This window comes from Paroedura picta, chromosome 5 (genome assembly GCF_049243985.1).
Source record: "Paroedura picta isolate Pp20150507F chromosome 5, Ppicta_v3.0, whole genome shotgun sequence".
NCBI classification, from domain to species: domain Eukaryota; kingdom Metazoa; phylum Chordata; class Lepidosauria; order Squamata; family Gekkonidae; genus Paroedura; species Paroedura picta.
In genome coordinates this window covers 46,389,254-46,412,707 of record NC_135373.1, presented here as the reverse complement: position 1 = coordinate 46,412,707, position 23,454 = coordinate 46,389,254, and the positions used below count along the sequence as shown (strand labels likewise).

The following is a 23,454-nucleotide window of genomic DNA, read 5'->3' as shown; positions in this document are numbered from 1 at the left end:
CACTCAATTTGGAGAGCTAAATTGGTAGCAGGAACACTGTCATTGAGAACCATGAGCAAGGGTTGCAAAACACACCAGGATAATCACTCTCTCCCAGGCTGGTGGCGAGACCTAACACGGAGGTGTTGGGAAATCAGGCAGAGGAAGAGTCAGCAGCCAGGGTGGTGTGTGCATTAAGAACTGTCGCCACCACACATAAGGAAAGCCTAAAGCTTTTGGGGCTCTCCCAGCTTAGAGCCGACTAGGGTAGGAGAGCATGGGAAACTTCTGCATGGAGTGGAGAAAGGGAAGAGAAAAAACTTTTCCTCCCACTTCAATAATGCTAGACTCCAAAGGTACCCAATGAAATTGATTGGCAATGGGTTTGAGGACAGGCAAAGGGAACATTTCTATCCTGAACAAGTAATTAAATTGCTACACATGACCTTAGCCAAAAGGCTCAGAAAACTACCTTCTACTGTATTAAAAGAGTCCCCTATCTGTTGGCAGACAGCGATCCAAGGACTATGGTGGCTTTGGTCAAACATCCCTCCACCATATTTTGCTTTTAAAAATAGAGGCTTCTTATTCACTGGATTATCAATGGATCAAAAGAGCTTGAAGGAAAGGTACACTAATCAGATTGTGGAATTCACTGCTGGAGAACATAGTGAAGGACACAAGCACAGATGGCATTAAAAGGGGATTGGTCAAATTCATAGAGGAAGACAGGCCAGTATCCATAGCCATGGTGAGTAAAGGGAATCATTACATCCAGAGGCAGTAAACTTGTGAATGCCAGTGCCTTCAGCTCTGTGCCCTGTTTGGTGGACATCAAGGGAAAGTGCCTGTCCAGTGTGTGAAACAGAATATTGGCCTAGGTGGACTGCTGGTCTCTGCAGGGCTCTGCTAATGTTCCTGTTTGCTCAGATAAAAATACAAATGTCAATTCTTGCAACTCCTCTATCATTGCACTAGCAAGGCACACACACACAATGCATAATCTGTTTCTAACCAGTTGTACAATGAAGTCTGAGTCCAGTGGCACCTTTAAGATGAATGAAGTCTCAAAGATGCCACTGGACATGTTCTGCTGCTTCAGGCCAACACAGCTACCCACCTGAATTTGCCAGTTGTATGTTCACCTTCATTTCCCTTCTAACAGCTGTCTGGCCTCCTAAGCATGTTGAGTTCAGAAAATAGATGACAGTTTCCATTTGCTACAAACTTAAGTCTATTTTATCTCACAATAGATATCATACCGACAAGTGAACTGAGCACACGTTAAGTAATACAGGACCTTGCAGGAGATGAAAGATAAAACTGTCCCTTCACATTTAGGATTTAGACAACAAAGAAAAGATTAACTTTATCGCAATCTGGATCTTGTCATGAGATTTAAAAGCCAAAAAAAAAAAAATCTTGCTAGAAAACATTGTCATTCTATGCTGCATTTCATCATATAAAATTAACCCAGAAGCAGCATGTAGATAACAAGCCAAGTGCCAGATGGTTTTTGAAATGTATAAGAATATCCATCAAAACAAGCTGCATTCGTCCCTGTCTAGTTAGGTAAAGGTAAAGGTATCCCCTGTGCAAGCACCGAGTCATGTCTGACCCTTGGGGTGACGCCCTCTAGCGTTTTCATGGCAGACTCAATACGGGGTGGTTTGCCAGTGCCTTCCCCAGTCATTACCGTTTACCCCCCAGCAAGCTGAGTACTCATTTTACCGACCTCGGAAGGATGGAAGGCTGAGTCAACCTTGAGCCGGCTGCTGGGATTGAACTCCCAGCCTCATGGGCAAAGCTGTCAGACAGCTGCCTTACTACTCTGCGCCACAAGAGGTCCCTGTCTAGTTAGCTACCTTCTAAAAACTTGGGAAGAGAGTTGAAATTTCAATATCAGTAACTTGGGAGCACGTATGAGAATAATTTAAGTGGATCCCCCAAAACTTACCCCTAATGTAAAAATATGCACAGCAATCTATTAGGGAGAAGTATGAGAAAATGTGAGCTGAATGAAGCATGGAAACAGCATGCAACACATCTCCATGGCTAGTTCCTGCATTCATTTACCATGTAATCCTTGTCCTCTGGCATTCTGAAAGCTGAACTCAGCCGCACCAACCCACAGTGATTTCTTAGAGATGGTTTCCACAAAATGGAGAATCCCTGATAAATAGGGACAGGTGGAACATACAATCAAAATAGCACACAATTGTTATTATTAACAAAGCTACTATCAAGTCAAAACTGACAAATGGCAAGTCCAGGATCATGGAGCTTTCAAGGTAAGAGGAAACTGGGGTTTGTCATTGCTTTTCTCTGCATAGCAACCCCAATTTCCTTGGTAGTCTCCCATCTAAACACTAACTGTGGCCAACCCAGCTAAGCTTCCAAAAAGATTGTACTAGTTAGGACTATTCATGTTGCTGATTTTGTCACTTATATTCTACTCTTGCTTCAGATCCAGCTTTTCTCTGCTCCTGCCATGAAGTCACAGCAGACTTACGTCAACCCCATAGGGTTTCCAAAGAAAGAGACATACTGAGCAGATTCACATGCCTTCTTGTCAGGACCCTGGTATATTCCTTGGGAGTCTCCCATCCAAATACTTGCCAGGCCAGACAGGCTTAGCTTCCAGGTTTGGTGAGATTGGGCTAGCTTGAGCAGCTAGGAACAGAATAGCAGACCTTATTCGTACATGCTAGAGAATGAGATGGGAATAAGGTGGCAGAAAGTTAACAGGATCAAACAGGTTGTTCCATTTTGGCTGCAAGTGTAGGATCATGTGTGAGAAAAAAAAGGCAAACACAGAGACAATATTCCACACATGTTGGATAATGCACTTTCAATGTGCTTTTGCAGCTGGATTTTCCTGTGCAAAATAGGAAAATCTACTTCTTAAGTGCGCTGAAACATGTATGGGAGAGACAATCATTTTTGAACCAATCAATCATCAGAAAGGCCAAAGCTGAGAGTGAGCTAAGATTGGCCAGGGAAGCCCATTGTAACAAGAAAAGATTTTTCAGTTACGTGAGGAGCAAATGTAAAGTAAAGGAGGCAATAGGCCCGCTGTTGGGTGCGGATGGACAAACTCTAATGAAAGATGCAGAGAAAGCAGAAAGGCTTAGTGCCTATTTTACATCTGTTTTTTTCCCCACAGGTCAATAGGCACATCTAGAGATGGCTGTAGCCAAAGGATAGTGTCTGGGTGGCAGGTTAACATGGATAGAGAGGTTGTCGAGAGGCATTTAGCTGCACTGGATGAGTTCAAATCCCCTGGTCCAGATGAAATGCACCCGAGAGTACTCAAAGAACTTTCCAGAGAACTTGCACAGCCCTTGTCCATCATCTCCGGAACCTCTTTAAGGACTGGAGATGTCCCGGAGGACTGGAAAAGAGCAAACGTTATTCCAATCTTCAAAAAAGGGAGGAAGGATGACCCGGGAAACTACAGACCAGTGAGTCTGACCTCTGTTGTGGGGAAGATAATGGAGCAGATATTAAAGGGAGCGATCTGCAAACATCTGGAGGACAATTTGGTGATCCAAGGAAGTCAGCATGGATTTGTCTCCAAAAGGTCCTGCCAGACCAACCTAGTTTCCTTTTTTGACCAAGTAACAGGTTTGCTGGATCGGGGAAATTTGGTTGATGTAATTTACTTGGATTTTAGTAAAGCTTTTGACAAGGTTCCCCATGATGTTCTGATGGATAAGTTGAAGGACTGCAATCTGGATTTTCAGATTGTTAGGTGGATAGGGAATTGGTTAGAGAACCACACTCAAAGAGTTGTTGTCAATGGTGTTTCATCAGACTGGAGAGAGGTGAGTAGCGGGGTACCTCAGGGTTCGGTGCTCGGCCCGGTACTTTTTAACACATTTATTAATTATCTAGATGAGGAGGTGGAGGGACTACTCATCAAGTTTGCAGATGACACCAAATTGGGAGGACTGGCAAATACTCCGGAAGATAGAGACAGAGTTCAACGAGATCTGAACACAATGGGAAAATGGGCAAATGAGAACAAGATGCAATTTAATAAAGATAAGTGTAAAGTTCTGCATCTGGGTCAGAAAAATGAAAAACATGCCTACTGGATGGGGGATACGCTTCTAGGTAGCACTGTGTGTGAACGAGACCTTGGGGTACTTGTGGATTGTAAACTAAACATGAGCAGGCAGTGTGATGCAGCGGTAAAAAAGGCAAATGCCATTTTGGGCTGTATCAACAGAGGCATCACATCAAAATCACAAGATGTCATAGTCCCATTGTATACGGCGCTGGTCAGACAACACCTGGAGTACTGTGTGCAGTTCTGGAGGCCTCACTTCAAGAAGGACATCGATAAAATTGAAAGGGTACAGAGGAGAGCGACGAAGATGATCTGGGGCCAAGGGACCAAGCCCTATGAAGATAGGTTGAGGGACTTGGGAATGTTCAGCCTGGAGAAAAGGAGGTTGAGAGGGGACATGATAGCCCTCTTTAAGTATTTGAAAGGTTGTCACTTGGAGGAGGGCAGGATGCTGTTTCTGCTGGCTGCAGAGGAGAGGACACGCAGTAATGGGTTTAAACTTCAAGTACAACGATATAGGCTAGATATCAGGAAAAAGTTTTTCACAGTCAGAGTAGTTCAGCAGTGGAATAGGCTGCCTAAGGAGGTGGTGAGCGCCCCCTCACTGGAAGTCTTCAAGCAAAGGTTGGATACACACTTTTCTTGGATGCTTTAGGATGCTTAGGGCTAATCCTGCGTTGAGCAGGGGGTTGGACTAGATGGCCTGTATGGCCCCTTCCAACTCTATGATTCTATGAACCAGCATAGAAAATAGACAGAAGAGGCATAATCTCTCTCCCTTTCTATACGCAGTGAGTTCTGTAAGTGATGGGAGTATTCAAAGATGAACCTCATCATCTGCAATCTGAAGAGCTGCATTTCTTACTATAGTACCACCTCTACCTTTGGCATGTGTCAATCATACATAAGTAGATCCTCTGATGGAGGACTCAGCAACTTCCCAGGAAAGCAACCTGGTGGGATAACTGTGTTTTTGCATGCTTTTAAAGCTGCAGTCACACAACGCGCAGGCAAAAGAGTGTTCCCTCTTTCTGTTCACCCACACACTGTGATAATAGCAGCATTTATTATGTCTAAAACTGCTCAAAAGGCAGCATGCAATATAAAATGGGGTGTTAAAAAGAAAACAGACTTGCCTGTAAGTTTTCCGAAAAGGAAAAGTAAAAGTAAGGGAATACTGCAGAAGAAGTGATATGCTCAACCAAAATACCCCCACTAATTAGAAAATGCACATAGGACTTGTCTTCTAGAATGATACTCAACATATGAAAGGAAGAAAACTATAGGAATCTCTGGAGGCCACAAGTTCCAAAGTGAAGGGAAAGACAAGACAGCAGATGGGATCACCAGTTGAATTAAAATGGTTGGTCACCACAGGAGCACACAAAGACTCCAGAATGGAAGAGTAAAGACAGGCAGAAGCAATAAAGCGCAGGTATTTTTTACAATTCAGAAGATATATATTTAGGACAAGGATGGTGAGGAAATGAACCGTGTAGAAAATTCTGAAAGAGAAGGGATAAACCCTTGTAACATGCTGCAGTGGAAAGTAGTTCAGTGTATGCAGCAGGTGTGTGAATCCAAAAGTTTATCATGTTCAATAAAGCCATATGGAAGTGTCCCAGAGCAATCTTCTGCACTGCTTTCTTGAGAGGAGGTAGTCTTTCCTGTGGATGCCAGGAGCCACCCTAGGAAGGGTCTGCATGTGCCCTCCTTTTGCCACATTCACATGAAATATTCAGGAGTAGATATAAGCCATGTTAAAAAAAAGGACATTACTTTCCCAGCAAGGACACGTGTTAAACTAGCGGATTATACATAAAGCTAAACACACAAACCTTGTCTTAAGAGTTTCAGCTTGAAAGTCCATTAGCACAGTCAAAGTAGGGCCTTCTGTCAGCTCAACACAGCAAGTCCCAGGCCGTCATCCTGAAGGGGTCTAAGGTGATCTCCCTCTCCTGTTCACCCAAAACCCAGAAGTATTCCACCGAGCACCGTCATTGCATGAGGTCTCCTGGCATTACAAGGTAAGATCAGCAAGCATGTTATTCTAGCAAACTTTGATACAAAAATGGACTCCCTCACGCTAAGCATGCTTAAGAAAAAGCAGGCCTCTGACCCCTGTCATAAGAAGGGCCAAGGATGTAATGGAAGCCTCCATTGAAGCAAAAGGCAGGATTGTGAAACTACATCAAGAGATGTTTTATGATCAGGCAACAATCCATGACCCCAGTTCTTACCCTTCTGGTATAGACTGTAGCACACAGTTTAAAGAAAATAGAGTTCAGAGTCACAGCTTAAGAAAATAGCACTAAAGGAAAACATTTTGCAACTTCAGGTCAAAACTAAATGTCATTTGCAGTTCTATTTATTTGTCTGATGGGGAAAGTGCGTAGAACCAACAAGCAAGATGCAATCACAGGGACTACACTTTGAAGAGGGAAGCTAACAAGAAAGAAGAGGACTGTGTAAATCTTTGCTGAAACGTCGCTGCTGGGTAGAGATGTAAAAAACATGGGGATGGTTCTCTTTGGTGAGAAGTTTAAGAGCCTCTTTTCCCTCCCACCCACATTCATTGGTCCTCCCCTTTTAACAAAGAAAAGACTTTTTCTACAAAAGAAAAAGTCTGGGAAAAATAATCAGGCATGTACACACACAGCGCAGCTTTGCCCTTAGCTAACCCACAAGTCACAAAAACCACTCTCTCACATTCAGCAGATGGCACACATGAAGAACAGCCAGGTTTTTGTACCCCACTTTACACTACTGGAAGAAGTCTCAAAGTGGCTTACAATTGTCTACCCTTACTCTCCCCACAATAAACACCCTGTGAGGCAGGCGAGGCTGAGAGAGCTCTGAGTGAACTGTGACTGGCCCAAGGTCACCCACTGGCTGCACATGTAGGAGGAACAAACCCAGTTATCCACCATTCTCTTCTGCGTAACATCCTGCACCCCTCAAAAAGAAATATTGTTTGCAATCCTGTCTGTATAATGAATGTAAGATGGAGCAGGAACACGGGAGCCATCGCTTTTTCAGGATCTCCTAAAGGCAATAGCTACTTTCATCCAGGAACTTCATCAGTTGCAATATTTCAGCCTCAGTACGAAAACACAGGGTAAGATCAAATCTGCAAAGATGCTTTAGAAACGGAGAAACTAATTTTCACCCTTGTTTGCGAGCCAATAACAAACCCTCCCCTATTAGCTAAAATCGTCCCCATACTAAATTGCATTCCAGAACTAGTTCTGCAGAAACCATGCTGCACCCAAAAAACTCTGAGGGGGCCACAAAACAAGGAAACGAATGGGGATGCTTTCAAAGAGTGGAGACTGTTGGAAATGGAACCCTCAGGGGTGGCCAAACTGTGGTACTCCAGATGTCCATGGACTACAATTCCCATGAGGCTCTAGAGGAGGGGTAGTCAAACTGTGGCCCTCCAGATGTCCATGGACTACAATTCCCATGAGCCCCTAGAGTCTCATTCATCTTTCCATCAGTAGGTCTCTTGGAGCGCAGAGTGTTTCACTCTTCAAATTCCATTGAAATCAATAGGCTTAGAAGACGGCAAACTTTTCTTTGGATGGCCCTGTTACCTTCAGCAGGGATGTTCCAGCTGGAACTTTTGCAAAGTGGGGGAACAACCAGCCAAAAAGAGAACAGGCACAAGCCCCAGAGAATTGCCTGGTGGTATTTTGCAGGAGTCTGCTGGTGTCTCAGTCAGTCTGCTAAAGCTGATGCTGTTTCTCCCTCAATCCCAAAGTAACAGCAACGAGCAAAAAGGCCTTGATTCCACCCTTTGCACCAATTATGTTGCAGAGGGCAGGTCTTTCTCTTTGACTGTGGGTGAATCAAGGCCATGAGTCCAGGGTGACTCACACTGACTCAACCTCTCTAGAAAGATCTCTCACCAGGGTAAGCTTATTCACAGGTTTCAAGGTAACTTTTTGTTAATTTTGTTGATTAATACACTTGATTTAAAAAAAAAAACAGCCTTGTCCCTATACACCTATGGTTTGAATTTCTTACCTCTCTCTGATAGCAGGATTTACTCTGTTGCTGCCAGAGTAAAAGCAGTCATGTGGTACATAAGCAAGTTTCTTTGCTCTTGGACCATAAAGCCCTAAAGCGACAATTTCGTAATGTCCCTATCAAAGAGAAAGCATGAACAATCCTGGGAGAGGTATGTGTAAACTTTGGCAATAATTCAGTTGCTAAACCAAAGCAGATATCCTCACAATACCTCAATTCCTCCAAATTAGGAAAGGCAACCACAACACTGCAAGAAGAGTTCTATTGCAAATAAAAATTTAAACATACAGAAGAAAAATACGTACTCACAGAAAAAGGTAATCCAGCCTTATGATACAAAGCAATGGGGGGGGAGGGGAGAATGGCTGCCTGCAATATTATTTAGAAATACAACTCTCCATTTAAGATCAGGACACTAAAACAGCCTGCCCAGAGCAAGCTGACCCCGTGGTGCTGTCGATGCCACAGGATCCACTTGACTTCGACCTGGGCCACTGTAGTACCACTGCCATTATAACCATGATCCACATCTGGGTTCAGTGGACTTTTTAAGCACAGTCAGAACTGCAGGGGTATCTTGGCTTAGTTTACCCTTGGACGCCAGGGGCCCTTTTAAGGAAGTGGCCCACCAGGAAAGAGAAAGAGTCCATCCTCCATTCAAACAAACAATATCCTCAGACCTTTGGGATTCAGGCCCCATGGAGATGCTCTCAAGCAGTACATGAGCACCACTATGCCCCTTTAACAGCCCCCGTTCCTTTCCACGGGGCTTAGGCAAGAGAAACTCCCATGGATTGCAACTCTGGTCTTCTATTTTTATTATTTATTAACAGCACTCTCGAGAATAAGGACAGTTTACAACAGAATAAAACATATACATTTAAAAAATACATTAAATAATAACAGCAAAACAAATTTTTAAAAGTTGCCCCTTCTCCTATCATGGAAGAGAAAGGGGGGCTTACGAAGATTGTCCATTGCTGCTTGGCTGGTGGGTTCTGACAGGGAAGCCAAAAGATCAGATGGTTTGAGATCTCAACCATAGGCCAGGCGGAATAACTCTTGTCTGAGATCCTGCAGGGCTCTGAACTCGGCAGAGACTTCCACCAGTCCACAGCCAGGACAAAAAAAGGCCATAGTCCTGGTTGAGGTTGATCTACTTTTCCTTCCTTCCTTCTCGATTTTTATACTGCTCCTCTTGGACTGGCCAGCTCAAAGTGGTGTACATTGGTTTTATTGGTTACAATAAAACATAATTAAAAGTACCCAGTCAGTCCCAATGCTGATCCATTTTGGTCCACTAATAACATACAGGTAAGGGAGTTGGTATAGGTGGGAGGGAAGAAGGGGAAGAAGAGAGAGGCTCAATCCGTTGTTTATCAGTACTTCCACTGGTCTCAACCATATGACTGGTGGAAGAATTCTCAGTAAGTTCCATCAGAGCCCTGATCTCGCCTAGTAGCTCATTCCACTAGATGGGAGCCAGGGATGAGAAAGCCCTGGCTCTTGTCAAAGCCAAGCTTACTTCCTCGGGGCCAAGGACCCCTAGCCAGTTGGTGTTAGCTGAACAGACAGCTCTCTGGGGGCCATACTTCTGGTAGGGATCACAAGAATTCTAGGTCAGCAGTGGGGTTTCTATCATAAACACCTTGGATTTTTAAATGTGAGCATTTTGTTCGCTGGCTAGCCCTCAGTACAGATTTCTCTCTTAGTGCTCAGACTTTATGTCATAACTGCCCAATTTAGATCAAAAATGTGTGACACTCCAAGCTATACACAAGTACTTTCACTGGCAGTGGTACCAGATTAGTTTGTTTTCTGCTGCAACCAGTTTAACTCCCAATAGGTGCAAATTTTGCATTTCACAAAGAGGCTATTCCACATCCCCAGAAATGACAAGAAAATCACTTATGTACTAAGAGTAAACAGCATCACCATCCATTAGAAGATAATCAATTTTATCTCCCTATATAGGCTGCAACAACCACTTTTGAAATTCAAGGCACATCAAAAGCTGTGTGATAGTACAGCCACTTCACCGGGAAACTACAAAAATGCTTCTCTGTTACTGACATCCATATCACCACCTGGTACAATCCCGTCTTTGATGCAACCCTTCCTGCCAGAAATGGCAGGCTTGGCTTTAGAAGAAAACCACTTTTTTAAAGGGGGCGGTGGCAGAAGTCATAGCCTTTACCAGGCGGTTTTCCATCTGGAGGTCATCATATGAAATCCTGCTGAATGAAGTTTTATACGTATTTTAAAGGCAAGAATTATCAAGAAGACACATTGGGAGCCAATAGCCACATCCCCACATCCTTTCTGTTCTCTCCACTTACACAGGGAACTATTACGCTGGTGTGGTACAATGAATTGTATGTCAGACCAAGATCCTGGGAAATTTGAGACTGTATCCCCCTAACCCTAACCCACTTCTACCATAGAAGCTTGCTTGGTGACACTTGGACCAGCTGCATTATCTGAGAGATACTGTGAGAAAATTATGTTCTAAGCAGATTTGTGTCTTCACAGAGGAGAGCAAGATCTGAATAAACACAGATTCATATAACAATACAGCAAGGTTGATGCAGAGCACATGGGAGATAAACAGGCTAACTTTGTCCACAAGCTGCTTTCATGGCAGAAACAAGTCTCTGAAGAAAGCTTCGAAACTCGAGTAGTCCATATGTAGATAATTAACAATTAAAATCTTTTAGAGTCCCAGTAGACCCACCAAAGTGCTCCAAATAAATGTCATATCAAATATCACCAGAACTTCATTTTTCTTGTGCGAGCACTCAGATACCTGGAACAGAAAAGTCTGAAAAATAGCTACACAAGTGACCTTCTCCTTATTTCTCAGTAGTTCTAATTTTTATGTTAATTGTCTGCAGTCACTTCTGGACAGGCAATGTGTGTGATCCCCCCCCCCCACCTCCTGAAATAAATAAATGGCATTACCACCAACATGGCCCTGAAAACCATCAGAAATTTCACTCCCCAAAAAAACACTCCAGAGGAATAGCTGTGTTAGTCTGAATCAGCAAAATTGATCAAGGAGTCCTGTCTTGGAGATGTCTTAAAAAACCAATGACATTTTATTCCAGCATAAAGCTTTAGTTTGATGCAGCCCACTTTGTCAGATGTTCTGAGTTAATCCTTCCTAGGCTGATCTTTTATGTACGGATGGACGTACGGAGAGCAAGTCAAGGCACCATAAAGTACAGGGGGTAATGTAATCATGTACAATTCAAGTCTAATTGAGAAAAATACAGAGACCATTCACCAGTTTTGCAAAACTAGCTTAAATGAAATATTAGTAGTTAGTTCAGCCAGTAATAACACAGTCACTGAGCATAAAATGACAATGTTCTAATCTACTGTTAAATGTTCTACCGTTACCATTAGAAACTGTTGCACATTCAAAATCATTATGTTTCTTGTATCGCAACTCTAACCTAAGCCAAAATGGGAGGGTAGTTTATAAGTATAATAAAAAATAAATAAAGGTAGCACCAGTCGGCTTACATTTCAAAGGAGCATCTCAAAGTGGTACCTGCTTCCCTGAGCATAACTCCAAGAAGACATCCTTCTTTGAACCCCCTGTGGCCAGGGAGCTCAAGAGCCTTTGGACAAACACAGAAAGACTCAATCGAGTGAGTAGCAATTCAAAGGAATACAGCCATGGGATATTTGCAAATATTCAGCCTGCTGACTGGAGCATCCCCAGTGACTACCCACAACCCTAGGAACCAAACAGAGGTTACGTACCCAGTTTCATGAGGCATGCCAGCAGGATCCAGAGTGCAATTTCAAAGGGTATCCGCACATGATTGTAGTCAACAGCCAGAACTGGAAAAATCTTTCGTTTCTTGCCATGCCCATCAAGAGAATTATTGGTGGGATGTTTCATTTTAGGATGACCATCTTGAGTGGCATGTGGGGAAGAAGTGATCTCCTCCTCTACAACCCCATGCATAATTTTGGGGTAGATATGAGAGGGCGACGTTGCCATCAAACCATGGCTATGAAGCACCGGCAAGAGCCCGAGAAGGGCAGCCATGCCAATCAGGAAGGGCAAAGCATGGAGGAAACCCAACACCCCGAAGCCCTTTGCCTGCATTTTCCACCTGATCCACAGCAAAACCCAGCAGCTTTGGTGATTTTTTTTTAAATGCTAATTTCAGAGCGCAGGGGTGGGGGAGGAGAAACAAGGCCACAAAACTCTTCCTTGCATAAATGGGAGAAAGAAGAAAAAGAAAAGAAAAGGCAGTTCTGTGAAGCTTGTCGAACAAGAGGTCTGGCTGAAGATTTTCCTTCCCCGCCAAAGAGAGGCCAAGCTACAATAACAAACTCGCAGCCTGCATGGTTTTTTTTTCTTAAAAAAAAGAAAAAAAGAAAAATAATAAGTTATAAAAATTATCTGCAAAAGGCGCCGAGCCTGCCTCTGCGCAAAGGAAGGGAGTCTCAGAGAGGATGCCCGGGCAAGAGACTTGGACCAAGGGCAAGGAGACGGCCCGAGCAGCGGCGGCAGCAGGCGCCACTGCAGCCACCCCTCCGAGGTGCAGAAAGGGAAGCGCAGCCGGGGTGTCCCTTGGAGAGGCCGCCGCTCCGCAGCGCTAACGAAGAAGCCGGACGGGAGGCGCCGGACAGGCCAACCTCCTCTGGCCACGGAGGGGCTCGGCTCGTCCAGCGAGGAGGAAGCAAGCCCTGTTCCGGCTCCTCGTGCACTGCAGCGCAGCAGCTCCGCCGGCTCGACTCGACTCTACTCGACCCAACCCAGTCGCCGCCGCTCCTCCTCCTCCTCCTCTCCTCCTCCTCCTCCTCCTCTGGGGCGCGTTTTCGCGCTTCCCTGCTGGGTCTTGGAGCTCGCTTGTCTAACGCCGAGCCAAGGACGCGCTGGGAGAGGTGAAAGCAGAGCCGGAGGAGGAAGCTGCGGCGTCTCGGTAGGCACAGCAGCCTCCACCGGCTGGGAGAAGCACTACAACGGACCAGCTAGCGGCTAAGAGCCCGGCAGGTCGAGGTAATTGTGAAGTAGGTCGGGAAAAAGACTACATCTCCCGCCTTCCTGCTTACAAAAGACATGCTTCTCCTGCCCTGCCTCCAAAGAGCTGGGAGGTGTTGCACGGCGTTCTCTCCTGAGGTAGATTACGCAGACAGCGGTGCGTTTCATTCGAACACTTCTCGCCCCCCTTCCTCTGTGGTACCTCAGCTCTGCAGGTTAGGCTGAGTGAGGTGGGTTTATATAGTGAGTCCGGTTTATTTGAAGAAGAAGAAGAACAGTTGGTTCTTATATGCCGCTTTTCTCTACCCGAAGGAGGCTCAAAGCGGCTTACAGTCGCCTTCCCATTCCTCTCCCCACAACAGACACCCTGTGGGGTGGGTGAGGCTGAGAGAGCGCTGATATCACTGCCCGGTCAGAACAGTTTTATCAGCGCCGTGGCGAGCCCAAGGTCACCCAGATGGTTGCATGTGGGGGAGCGCAGAATCAAACCTGGCATGCCAGATTAGAAGTCCGCACTCCTAACCACTACACCAAACTGGCTCTCAGTTTGCTTACTATAGCAGTTGTACTCGTTCTGCAGATGGCGGGGAGTCACTTTTGCAAGTCCCATCAACCGAAAGAGCCACTAAACTACCGAACACCCTGCAAATCACCCCCAACAAACACAATATAGATATAGATGCAAACCTTTTGTTTTTTTTTTTACTGTTTTATCTAGGACCTGTAGTTATGAAGAAATTGTTTCAGTTTCTAAAAGAATAGCCCACTTTGCTAGAATTCACATGGCTCTTCACAGGGACATGCTTCTGAGCCGCTGGCCTTGTACTACAGTGTGCATTCTTGTCCTGCCCTTTCCCCAAGAAGCAGAAGGCAGTATAAATGTTCTCCATTTTGCCCTCATAACAATTCTTTCAGGTGCCTTAGGCCAAGAAGGTATGGTTACCCTGAGATGGGTAGAGTAGCAGAGTGGAATTTTGAAACTGGGTCTACCCAAATCCTGGTATATCCCCATTTTATCCTCACAACAGTCCTGTGAGATAAATAAGGCTCAGGAAGAATGACAGGCCCAGGACCACCAAGTCAGAGTCATGGCAGAAAGAGGATTTGACATGTATCTCCCAGATCGTAGAATATCCCAACAGGAAAACCATGCTGGCTCTCGCTTTCTTATCTCTTTGGCTCTGGGATCTGGTACAGACTTGGAACAGGCCTTCCAGTCCTGAGCTATCCCATAACACAGGGGTAGTCAACCTGTGGTCCTCCAGATGTCTATGGACTACAATTCCCATGAGCCCCTGCCAGAAAATGCTGGCAGGGGCTCATGGGAATTGTAGTCCATGGACATCTGGAGGACCACAGGTTGACTACCCTTGCCATAAACCGCCCTGAGCCTCCGGGGAGGGCGGTATAGAAGTATGATGATGATGATAAATAAATAAATAAATAAATAAATAAATAAATAAAATCACACACTTGTGAATTATTATTTAAAATCTGTATTTCCAGCTCTACATCAAACTGTATTGTGGCAATGGGTTGATTAGGTCTGTTTTCTTCGCTCCACCCCAAATGTAGGCTTTTCTCTCTCTCTGGACATTACATACCATAACAGTATTTAGCATTTATACAGTCCTTTTAGAGTTTAAAGTTTCCCCCTCTATCTTATCAATGCCCATTTGTACGAACAATTGCATTAAGATTCTTGTACGTTTTTTACTAATTAGGCACACACCTCCCTGCACATTAGTAAAACATCACATAAAAAGAATCTCTGTAGAATTTTTTATAAAATTACATTGTGGCTCTTTTTCCTTACCGTGCTTTGCCAGTCCTTAAAACAGTCCCTGATAGTGGATGGGGAGGCCTCTCCATAGATTGCAATGGGGAGGGCTGAGTGGCTTCCCCTAATGAATTTGTGGCAAAGGTGATACCAGAACCAGACCCCTGACATCAAAGCGTTGTTGTGAGAATGAAATGGAGGAGCGAAGAGCCACGTGTGCTGCCCTAAGCTCCGAGAAAAACCAAGAGTGTGGGAAATAATCTCTAGTAAATAAACAATGGACCATAGTGCATTCTCTGGTTCATGTGTGCTGTCCACTTTCACATCCACGCAGGCATTAGTTGTGCAACATCAGTAGGAACACTAAACCCACATTAAACCTCTTATGAGTTGTACAGGACTGCTTCAGGCTCAGCACAAGTTTATGTGAAGAAGTACCAGATTACCAGGAAGTAAATCAATCTGATTACGATCAAATAGTTACTGCCCTGTAAAGACTATTGCAGTACACTTTTACTCAGAAAACCTTGATCTCATCTAGTTTAAGCAGGGTCGGCCCTAGTTAGTATTACGATGGGAGACCAACAAGGGTTGCTATGCAGAAATAGGTAATGACAAACCATCTCTGAACATCTCTTGCCTTTATAACCCTAGTGGGTGGCAGGAAGTTTTGGTGGGAAAGCAAGTGGAGCAGGGGCTCAGGCAGTGGCGATGTCCCTCAGCAAAAGGCTACTGGCCCTCACTAAAATTGTCAAGAGTTGACCCGGTGATTAAAAAGTTGGGGACCACTGATCTAACGTGTTTAAATGCCTGTGTATCTACCATAGATGCATAGTGCTTTTTGAATGCCACCCCTTATGGAATCACAAATCTTAATGCTTTTAAAAATCAATCTCATTACTGATTTTTGGGGGGAGAACTTTAGAGAGGCATGCTTTATGTTACAACTTTGGGGGGGAAATTCTGGCATCGCCTGCATGCTTGTCCGCCTATTTGTTGCTCCAGGATGTTAGACCTTTTAAAAAAGACATTCCCATCCGCGGGAACAAGGGAGAGAGAGGCGGGTGCGCGGGCAGTACAAGGCAGGCACATTTGAGCCTCCATACCTGCCCTCTGCTGGTTGCCTGCCGCTTGCCCTCCCTTAGCTAGCGTTAAATAGGTTGGGGAATCCACTTTATGCAATTCCCCAACTAGCGCTTTAAAATGGAGGATTTAGCCAGCCGGTTACTGCCCAGACGCTAGATGTTGGCAACATCATATGGAGGGGACGGAATATAACGACTACATAAGGAAAGCACTTTGGTACATTTAACGGGTGCAGAAATCCCCCCATATATGGGGTTTACTCCCAAGTAAATGTGTACAGGACTGCATTCTCACAATCTAGTTCTATACATGATTGCTCAAAAATAAGTCCCAATATGAAGTCTCACAAGGCTGTGTTTATTTTTGTTCTTTCCATTTATAGATTGATTATTCAGTCCCTAGAACAGTTTAAATCAGTCTTAAACACACACACATTCCATAGCAACAATAATACACTAAGGGAGCCATTCTAAATAGGTCTACTCAGAATGCTACTCAGATCTATTCACTGGGACTTAGTCCCAGGGGGGGAAAAAACAGCAGGAGATTATATTAAAATATGAAACGACATCCTTATGTTTCTGTTAAATACATCTGGAGTCAGTTTTGTACAAAATCAATAAATGTCTTGCTGTTTATTGAATGGCAGAACCAATTTCCTTGATTCCTGTTTTGCTTTGGGGGGGGGATTCTGTTTCTCACAGGCACAAAATGACTTATCTGTGAAACAGTCAGACACTGTGGTCAACCTGCAAACCCTCTACAGACAAACAATAAAACCAACAGCTTAAAACAGATTATCTTGCAATTGAACCCACATAGAGTATGGGGGAAAACCACATAAGCCAGTTTGAGCCCCATGGACATTGACCATAGCTGTTGTCAATATTGGTTAACTTAAGTGATTAACTTTGTGGATCACCTCACAGGATCAAAGGGTTGTCTGAGTTTAGTACTATGTAGGGGAGGCCATGAAAGAGCTTTGTAAAATTATACACAGCCTGCAGAACAGGACAGATTAAACTGCTATCATCAGATTGAATTCAAATTAAGAATGGAAGACATCCCACCTGAAGAATGAGAGGTGGGATAACATTGATTGCTGGAAACTGGTTCAATCACTGGCAACTGAAAGAATTTGCTGTATATTATATCTACCTTCACTGTTTATAGCCAGCGTGATGTAGTGGGTAAAGAATGACAGACTCTAATTTGGAGAAATGTGTTTTGACACTCCCCACTCCTCTACAGGCAGCCAGCTGGGTGACCTTGAGTTAGTCACAGTTCTCTTTGATATTTTTTTCTCTTAGAGCTCTGTCAGCCTCCACCTACCTAACATGGTGTCTGTTATGGGGAAGGGGAAGGTGATTGTAAGTCACTTTGGGACTCCTTCCAGTATTGAAAAGCAGGGTATAGAAAACCAACTCTTCATTTATATCCTACTCTGATCTTAATCTGACATTCTGACCTCTACATCACTCTGGCTGTCTCATACTGCATTTGTCTTCACAAGGCTGTGGCTTTAATAACACAGCAAATCAACGGAAGAGTTAATTGTGACCTTTGAAATGTTCAGTTTCTTTGGGGCATTTCAAATAGTCATTAATTACATAGGTTTTAGATAACACATCTTGTGTACGAAGTATTTTTCAATCATTTTCTCCTTCGTACTCCTAATAGCTTTGTGATATATTAATGTATCCAGATATATACACCGATATAAATAGCCACTCCACACTAGTTGCTGGTAGTAGGAAAGAGCTGTCTCCTAGGGTTAGCCATTAATACTGCAATCTTTTGTTAATTTTAAATCCTGTAATTGAACTAAATTCTTTCCACCTAGTCATTAATACCTCTATTCCCTTTAAAAGGGTCTTCCAAAGATGTTAACTGAAATAAGAATATACAAGGTCAAATAGAACTGACGGACGAACTGGCATTAAGACTGAAAATAAGATGAAATAACCGGATATAATTTTGACAAATATGAATTGTATGTTATTTCAAAACAACTATGTTAAAATTTGGCATGAAATTTTAAAAGATTTGTCAAAATGGGATAAATTGGAAATTGTCTCTGTTGAGGAGAATCATAGAGTTGGAAGGGGCCATACAGGCCATCTAGTCCAACCCCCTGCTCAATGCAGGATCAGCCTAAAACATCCTGGATAAATATCTGTCCAACTGCTGATTGAAGACCGCCAGTGCTGGGCAGATCACCACCTCCTTAGGCAGTCGATTCCACTGCTGAACTACTCTGACTGTGAAATTTTCCCCCTGATATCTAGCCTATATCGTTCTTCGTGTAGTTTTAACCTATTACTGCAGGTCCTCTCCTCTGCTGCCAACAGGAACCTTTCCCTGCCCTCCTCTGACAACTTTTCAAATACTTAAAGACAGCAAACACGTCCCTCCAACCTCCTCTTCTCCAGAACAGCTGTGATGGAAATGAATGTCTTGCCTAGAATGTTATTTGTTTTCCAAACAATACCTTCACTGATTCCAGATGTACCATTTTAAACAATCACAGAAAGATATATCATGGGCAAGGGGAAAAGCCTAATATTCAATATAAGATAAGATATTGCAAGATGCTAAGAAAGAGGGGGGTTGGTCTTACTGAATTTGAAAACATATTTTGCTGCATGTTGTCTTGTATGGTTGAAAGAATTAGTATTACTGAGAAATAAAAGGTTATTAGAAGGTCATGATTTAAGGTTTGGTTGGCTCAAGCACTTATGGTATGATAGAGCTAAAGTTAATGTAGACTTTAAAAAACATTATATTATACATTCTTGAGGTTATGGAATAAGTATAAGGCTAGATTTTGTACAAAAACAGCACTGTAGATTTCAACACAAGAAGTTTTTTATAGACTTGAAATAGTAACTAAAGACAAATGGTTAATTTATCAAGACATACTGGATTTTTCCCAAGGGGACTGTAAATGAAAAAGTTAATAAGAGAAGGATTTAACTGTCACCGGTTTTTCTTTGCACAATTATTAGAAAGATTTAAAGCAGATAAAAGATTATATGGGTTTGAAGAAACTAAAACTGTGTTTGAGATAAAATTATGCTCAACTGAAAATGTGTACCCTTTTATTAAAATATGACACGAACAGATGAATGTATGATAAATGGAATGGGAATTTTGGATACAATATATAAATGGAATAATGGGAAAGAATGTAGCTGAGAGGAATTAAATTTACATTAAGTTTTAGACAGAACATTTTAATAAAATATTATATAGGTGATAGATATTAAAATTGAGTAAAATGTACATAAATACTTCAACTAAGTGATGAAAATCTGAACAAGTAGGAATTTTTATCATATATGGTAGACTTGTAGTAAAGCTAAGAAATTTGGATACAAATATATTTATTGATGCATAAGATTTTTAAGATTAATCTAAAAATGAGGTCAGAAGCTTTTCTTTTGGGATTGATAGGTAAACAGCCTGAAAATAGTCACAGAACCTTGTTTCTGTATATGATAACAGCAGTGAGACTATTATATGTTCAGAATTAGAAAACTGAGGACTGGCTGTTGAAGATGTTGGAATTTGCAGAGATGGCTTTGATTAGAGAAAAGACAACAACTTCATTGATGACTAATTGGGACCCCTTATTGATTTCTGATATGAAAGGGGGAAAATGTGATGATTTATGGTTTTAAGGACTAAATTTTGAAATAAGTTTAAGTTAGTAATCATGTTATAAATGGGTAAATTTGAATTATTTGGTAATTGCTTATGTCCTGGTCACCTGGAAACTCAGAACTACATTATGATGATTTTACCTTGTATGTTGTTTATTTGTTTGTTTGTTTATATATATACCGCCCTCCCCGAAGGCTCAGGGTTGTTTACATAGGAACAAAGAACAATACATAAAACAATCTATAAACAAGTGTAGGCACAATGTTTGTTTCTCATTCTATTTTCTTTTTGCGGCATAAATGTTTTCTAGAACTGTTAACATTTTTATTAAAATCTTAATAAAATATATTATAAACTAGCAATCAAGCCCGCTGCAGCTTAATGCAGCGGGCGCTAGAAGATGGAGGCCCCGGCATTCGGAAAGGGAAGCCGCTCCGTGCGACTGCCGGGGGTTCCCTTTGCGGGCGGGCAGGGAGTCCCCGGCAGGCGCGCTCCGTGCGACTGCCGGGGGTTCCCTTTGCGGGCGGGCTGAAGCGGGGAGAGGCGCTTTGCGCCTCTCGCCGCTTCAGCCCGCCGGGCAGGGAGTCCCCGGCAGCCGCGCTCCGTGCGACTGCCGGGGGTTCCCTTTGCGGGCGGGCTAAAGCGGTGAGAGGCGTCAGGCCGCTCTCAAGGAAGCAACTGCGAGCCGCGCTCCGCGCGGCTCACAGTTGCTTCCTTCAGTAGGTTAGGACTCGGCCGGGCCAATCGGCAGGCGCTTTGTGCCTGCCGATTGGCCCGGCTGATGGTCTGTCAGGAGGAAGGGGCCAATCCGGCCCCTTCCTCATCACGGACAAAGCCCTCCGCCTGAGGGCTTACCGAATTATTTAGTCCGCGGCGCCCGCGGCGCCGCGGGCGTGTTAAGGATACTGCAGTCATATGCACAATTAATGATAAGTAAGCCCTATTGAATGCAGTGAGTCTTAAATGTGAGTGAACCTATATATGCTTGCACTGTAGGACAGGTATCCATTAAGCTAACCTTTTAATGAAGAATCAGAGAAAATTCCTGCCTTTGATCCATGAGAGACAAAGAACAGGAAATGAGAGTTCTGGGAGACTGCATATTCAGTGAAGGCATACAGGAAAGGGACTGGTATCGTGTCCTTGCTTCCTAACTTCTGTATATAAAGGCTCCTTCTGCTTGGTTTGTGCCCATGAAAAATAGTCCCTGACTGTGTGTCAGGATTCTGCAACTTTGTCCAATTAAAGAGCCAAATGACATCTGGATTCAGGAAAGAAATCAACAATGAGTCAATATAAGAAAACTGGTTTGCATCCTGGTCATGATAAACATTGCTAATAATTGACATGTGGCAGTTTTTGAATTGCACATGATGGTGGTTTCAAGTCCTTTTTTTCACTCAAAAAGTCTCACTATGACCATAAACACATGGGATCACCCTGCACAATTTAGTATCCTGGCATAAATCTCTGCATAGTTCACACTTGGATTCCTAGCAACTGTTCCCCTCTATCATTACCCTTCTGTAAAGCATCTCTAAGACACCCATTACTCGCATCAAAATCTGTGCCTGCTATGCCCAGCTTCTCCACACTGTCTGGTTATAGCAGGGTATTCTCAATCATTTAGCCAGTGAGAAGAATCCAAGAGACACAGAGTTGTTTAAAAGGTCTGAGGACACATTTCATCTTCCCCATTGAAGCAACAACTGCCAGCTGACAGGTGCTGATGAATCTCACCAGAATTCATTTTCATTGGTAGGAAAATGCAGTTTTCCAGCTACAGATATGTTGGGTGTGGGGGCATACTATGAATCAGGCTCTGGTTTTCATGCTTTTCAAATTGCACACAAACTAGTAAAACAAAACTGTATGGGAAAAACTTTTTGCCAGCAGTGCCACCCTCTGGTAAAGAAACGATTTTTCAATGTTGCAAATGAAAATGCCGAAAGAGAGTGCTTTTTCTCTAGTATTTTAAAAGCAGAACTCTTACAAATACATATGGAGGTACTTCTTTGTGTACTTACACTGAGAATTCAGCTGTAAAGTTGTATTCCTCAGCCTATCTGTGCAATGTTGGTCACCTAGAAGAAGCCCATTTTTTGAGCAAGGGCTCAAATGTCTCTCTGATCAGACTGTGGCTTGCTTCAAATACAATATGAAACTGCAGTTTATTTTAACCATAGCTTTGTGTCTGGTGAATGATGGTACCCAGCAGCATGGAGTACAGGATCCTTTGCAGGGTGTGTATGTGTGCGTGTCTCTCTCTGCTCTTGATCTTGTGCATTTTGGCCTATCAGCCAAAGAAAGAGAGAATCCTCTCTTTCCTCAAGAACAACCTAGGTGGGAAATGCAGAGGGAAGGAGGAATTGGTGGAAACCAGCATAAGATTATGTATAAGTACTGAAACTACATAGTTTAACAAAAAAAAGTACTTGGGTGAATCCTAACCGTGTCATCCTGCTCCACCAAGTGAATTTTGAAGATATTCCCCATCCTAAGGAGTCTTCCTCCAGATCAAATAGCTCTTTTCTTGGTGGAAGGGCCACTTACATTGGCGGAAGTCCCCATAGATTGGAGGAAGGCTCCTTGCACGATGGTTGGATCCACCCCAATTATTTTAACTATGGCCAGCTTATGAAACTATGATTCATATTCCAGGTAATTGCTCATATCCTGGGTTGCCTTGATAAATATTAGTTTCATCACCTTTGCCAGGGGGATGACACTACTGGAAATAAATCAAGGTCAAACCAGGGTGTCTGTGTTCACATACTATGTAAAAACATAGTTCAGATGATGTTTGCAGACAGTGAAAATGTGGCCTTACTGTGGTGACAGCAGTAAGTGCCAGGGGAGAAGAAGGAGTATGCCCCTATTCTCATATTTCTTGGTATTGCTGTGACCCCAACTCCTACTCCTCCCCATCTTATTGCGCATGTGCAAAAGTGTAGGCACAATGACAGTTCCAATGGGAGCTGCCCACTCCTTTCCCCAACAAGCGGTACTGTATCGCTGCAGCACAGCTTGGTAAAGAAATGGAACAAAACCCCTTAAAGCAGTGGTTCTCAACGTTTTCTTCACTGTGACCCCAACTTCAGCGCTGAAACCCAGCCGGAGGAGCTGCCAATTAGCACTGTGGAGGCGCTTCCGACGGCCCCCCTAGCCATGGCATGGGCAACCCCCTGCAGGAAGTGACTGGAGGGAGGTAAGGGCCCTGCATGAGGGAGGGGGCGGCTGCCACCGCCGCCACATCCACGTTGCAGAAGGAGCCAGTGGGACGCTGGAAACGCGTATGCGCAAGTGGTGTGCATGTACATGTGCACAACAATCGAGGTGGTGCGGAGGCAGCCATTGCCATGGCTCCACCGCCTCTGCCTACTTCCGCCAGCCACTGCCTCCGCACTCCTCTGCCACCACCACTCGCCTCCACACACCGCTGCCTGCTGCTGCTGTGGCAGGCAAGCAGGCAACCTCGGGGAAGGGGCCAGGCGACCCCAAATGGGGTCCCAACCCCAAAGCTGAGAGCCACTGCTTTAAAGGGTCCTTATGAAACAGTATTACAGTTTTTTTCGGAAAATAATAATTCTGTAGCTTCAAAAACAGCTGCTATCTTGTTTTTTCTTACTTGATAAAGAGCAAATCACACAAAACCCATTGGGATCTATACACCAGAATAAATTTATCTCCTGAACCTGAATGCACATACAACTATCTTATACATTTCAATAGAGGAATATTCTTTACTTTCTTTTTTGCAAACTTTTATCATTGTAACCGTTTTATCTTTATAACTTAGACATTTAAAAATATATTTTGTAATGGCCTTGG

At 43.6% G+C, this 23,454-nt stretch overlaps 1 protein-coding gene across 1 annotated transcript in view; it reads right to left on the bottom strand.

Moving 5' to 3' along the window:
- Positions 1 to 12,990, bottom strand: part of SLC9A1 (solute carrier family 9 member A1) — a 78,126-nt gene extending 65,136 nt beyond the window's left edge. The window contains exon 1 of the mRNA XM_077337689.1: positions 11,858 to 12,990. Coding sequence (XP_077193804.1) covers positions 11,858 to 12,209 — 352 coding nt within the window. The 5' untranslated portion in view covers positions 12,210 to 12,990. The remainder of the gene's footprint in view (positions 1 to 11,857) is intronic.
- Between the last annotated feature and the right edge of the window lie 10,464 nt (positions 12,991 to 23,454).